Source organism: Paralichthys olivaceus, chromosome 13, assembly GCF_024713975.1.
Source record: "Paralichthys olivaceus isolate ysfri-2021 chromosome 13, ASM2471397v2, whole genome shotgun sequence".
Classification (NCBI taxonomy): domain Eukaryota; kingdom Metazoa; phylum Chordata; class Actinopteri; order Pleuronectiformes; family Paralichthyidae; genus Paralichthys; species Paralichthys olivaceus.
This window is the reverse complement of record NC_091105.1, coordinates 22,635,709-22,638,977: the sequence shown is the minus strand read 5'-3', so window position 1 is coordinate 22,638,977 and position 3,269 is coordinate 22,635,709. Positions and strand designations below refer to the sequence as shown.

General features: G+C 49.8%; 1 protein-coding gene across 1 annotated transcript; it reads left to right on the top strand.

The window, feature by feature from the left end:
• The first annotated feature begins 281 nt into the window (after positions 1-281).
• On the top strand, positions 282-1,836 carry pou3f2b (POU class 3 homeobox 2b). Its single transcript, XM_020091207.2, has one exon. The coding sequence runs from the start codon at positions 367-369 to the stop codon at positions 1,510-1,512; it is 1,146 nt and encodes a 381-aa protein (XP_019946766.2). The 5' UTR covers positions 282-366; the 3' UTR covers positions 1,513-1,836.
• The last annotated feature ends 1,433 nt before the right edge of the window (positions 1,837-3,269 follow it).

Genomic DNA, 3,269 nt, shown 5'->3' with positions numbered 1-3,269 from the left:
AGAGTCTTGATACAACATGATTATCAAAGTAAATCAACTGTATCTTACAGTTGCACAGCTCATCCCGGTGCTCCGTCTCCCCACGCTGCACTCCGGCTCTCCGCATCCACGGGAGCCTCAACTCGCACCTCTCCGACGAAGAGAGTAGTGTTTGCGGACACTTCCCCGCAGCCAATCGCCGCACCGTTGCCCCTGGTAACCACGTCCATCATCTTTGCACGTCCAATGAGCGGCAGGGGCGGGGCGGAATCCAGGTGCGCCTCGGCGTACACTTGGCAGAGCGCCTGGGAGCCGCCTGTGGGCAGGAGAGGATCTGTCAAATGCGAGGTTCCTATAATAAGAGCGACCAGTCCGGCTCCGAAAGTCATGGCGACCGCAGCGTCTAACCACTACAACATACTCACCTCCAGCGCATCCATCGTGCACTCGGAGCCTGGCAGCATGCAGCAAGCCACGGCGTACCGGGACGCACAGAGCCTGTTGCAGGGCGACTACGCGCTCCAGAGCAACAGCCACACGCTCAGCCACGCACACCAGTGGATCACGGCGCTGTCCCACGGAGAGGGAGCCCCGTGGTCCTCCAGCCCGCTCGGCGCGGAGCAGGACATCAAACCCGCGGTGCAGGGCGCCCGGGACGAGATGCACAACTCCAGCAGCAACCTGCAGCACCAGTCGCGGCCGCCGCACCTGGTGCACCAGACGCACGGGAACCACCACGACGGCCGGGCGTGGAGAACCACCACCGCGGCGCACATACCGAGCATGGCGACGACGAACGGCCAAAGCCTTATTTATTCCCAGCCGGGCTTCAGCGTGAACGGGCTGATCCCGAGCAGCGGGCAGGGGATGCACCACCACAACCTAAGAGACAGTCATGACGACCACCACAGCCCGCACCTCAGCGACCACGGCCACCCGCCGTCCCAGCATCAGCACCAGCACCAGCCGGGGAGCCACCACGACCACTCGGACGAGGATACGCCGACCTCGGACGACCTGGAGCAGTTCGCCAAACAGTTCAAACAGCGGAGGATCAAGCTGGGCTTCACGCAGGCGGACGTGGGACTCGCCCTGGGGACCCTGTACGGAAATGTGTTTTCCCAAACCACAATATGCAGGTTTGAGGCCCTGCAGCTCAGCTTCAAAAACATGTGCAAGCTGAAGCCTCTGTTGAACAAGTGGCTGGAGGAGGCGGACTCCACCTCGGGCAGCCCGACCAGCCTGGACAAAATCGCAGCGCAGGGGAGGAAAAGGAAAAAACGGACTTCCATCGAGGTAAGCGTAAAGGGAGCGTTGGAGAGCCATTTTTTGAAGTGCCCTAAACCGGCCGCGTCGGAAATAATCGGCCTGGCGGACAGTCTGCACCTGGAGAAGGAGGTGGTGAGGGTTTGGTTTTGTAACAGGAGACAGAAGGAGAAACGCATGACTCCTCCCGGAGGAGCTCTGCCAGGGAGCGAGGATGTGTACGGGGACACGCCGCCGCACCACGGGGTCCAGACCCCGGTCCAATGAACTCAGCCGGACCGCTCCTCCAGGACTTGTTTATCCTTTTTATTTATCCCCGAGGTTATATATAAATCACTGGACTATGAAGCGATATAGTGGTGTTTTATGTATAATAGATTGCAGTGAGTACTCACACAATATCTGCAGAGAATCTGTGAGACACGGAGAGTGAGTGAGGGGAGGACAGGACATTTGTTTTCCTCTCCCAGAGCGAAAGGAACATAAGCCTGTGTTGTGTTCTCCGAGGATACATGGCCAGCACTGTGACTCCAGTCGACGCAGTTTCGAGGTGTAGCCCCCATTGTGTTATTGAAATCATACTTGACGAAAACAAAAGTAGAGGGAGGGGAAACATGGCATACGTGTTTTTTTTAGACGACAGGCATAGCTCAGCGGTTTCCATTTGCCACTTTCTTATTTTTTCTAAAAATCCAATTCAACATTTATTTTGTCCTGTGCGTAAAAGGGAGAGCAGAGGCGTTTTAGTTTTGTAGCTCTACACTGTGCGTCCAGCAGTGGATGGATGGATGGGTGGGTGGATGGGTGTCGCAGTGGGGGTCAAAGGAGCTGCGTTAATGGAGTGAGCTGGGGGCCAGTGGAGGCTGCGGCCCCAGTCCAGTGGAGTCCAGCTGAGGGTGAGCATCGGCCGAGTCCCATCTGTCAGCCAGGCAGCACAGAGCCGCTCTGCGCTGCGGGAGGAACACTGCTGGAAGCTGCAGGCCATTCAGCTCTTATTTATTCTGTGAGGATGTAGTCATGGACATTATTATTATTATTATTATTATTATTATTATTATTATTATTATTATTATCGATATTACAAGCTCACTGGCTGACCTCTCCAGTGGCCTGCAGTGCAGTCAGACCCTGACCCAGTATTAACAGAAAGTCCACGATATTCTTCAGAAAACCAGCATTAAATAATATAAATAATATTAAATTCCCCCTGAGAGTCTCCCAGCTCAGGCTCCGTGGTGATTGATTTGACTATCTGGCACTTTTCCCACAACAGGATGGGCTATAGATATTAGCCTATAGATATATATATATATATCTACAGAGATACATGTCAGCAACTCTCACAGAAATTTTGGATCCACTTTTGTAAATATTGTATAACTTTGAAAAGTCATGGCTTCATCCCTTTTTTGTTTCTTTCTACACTTGGGCACTTTTTTGGATCGATGTTTTCAAAAACAAGCGGGCTGAGTTTTCAAAAATCCAGTTCTTATTCATAGCCTACCTACTGCCTTGTACTTGTGTGCTATTTAACGTTTTCAGTTTTTATTTTGTTGCCGAAGTTTTGCTCGTTTGCGATTTAATAATTTCCGTTTTGTTTTGGCTCTGAAGACGTGTTTTTAAAAACATCTCGCGTGGAATCAGTTTAATTTTGATCACTTGTCTGAGGAGTTATGTGAAACTGCATTAGATTGTGTTTCCAATCAAATTACTGGCTCAATTCAGATTTAACATTTCTGTAAGACCATAAATGAAGCAGGATAAAAACAGCGAGATCACAACCATGATTGGTGGGTTTCAATAATAACAGATTTCTCAAATTAAAAATTGAAATCACATTTGGTGACATTCCAAAAATTACAGCATATGATCAAAATTATTATTATTATTATAATTATTGTTATAATTAGTATTATAATTATTATTATTATTTGTCCGTGAGCTCGTTGCCATGCGTTTCATTTCAGCCATTTTGTTTATCTTCGTGCTTTATTGGGGGAAACTTTTATTTTGTTTTTTAATGA

What these genes read in the sequence shown, in the direction of transcription:
- pou3f2b (XM_020091207.2), top strand. Translation starts at nt 367, where the DNA reads ATGGCGACCGCAGCGTCTAACCACTACAACATACTCACCTCCAGCGCA.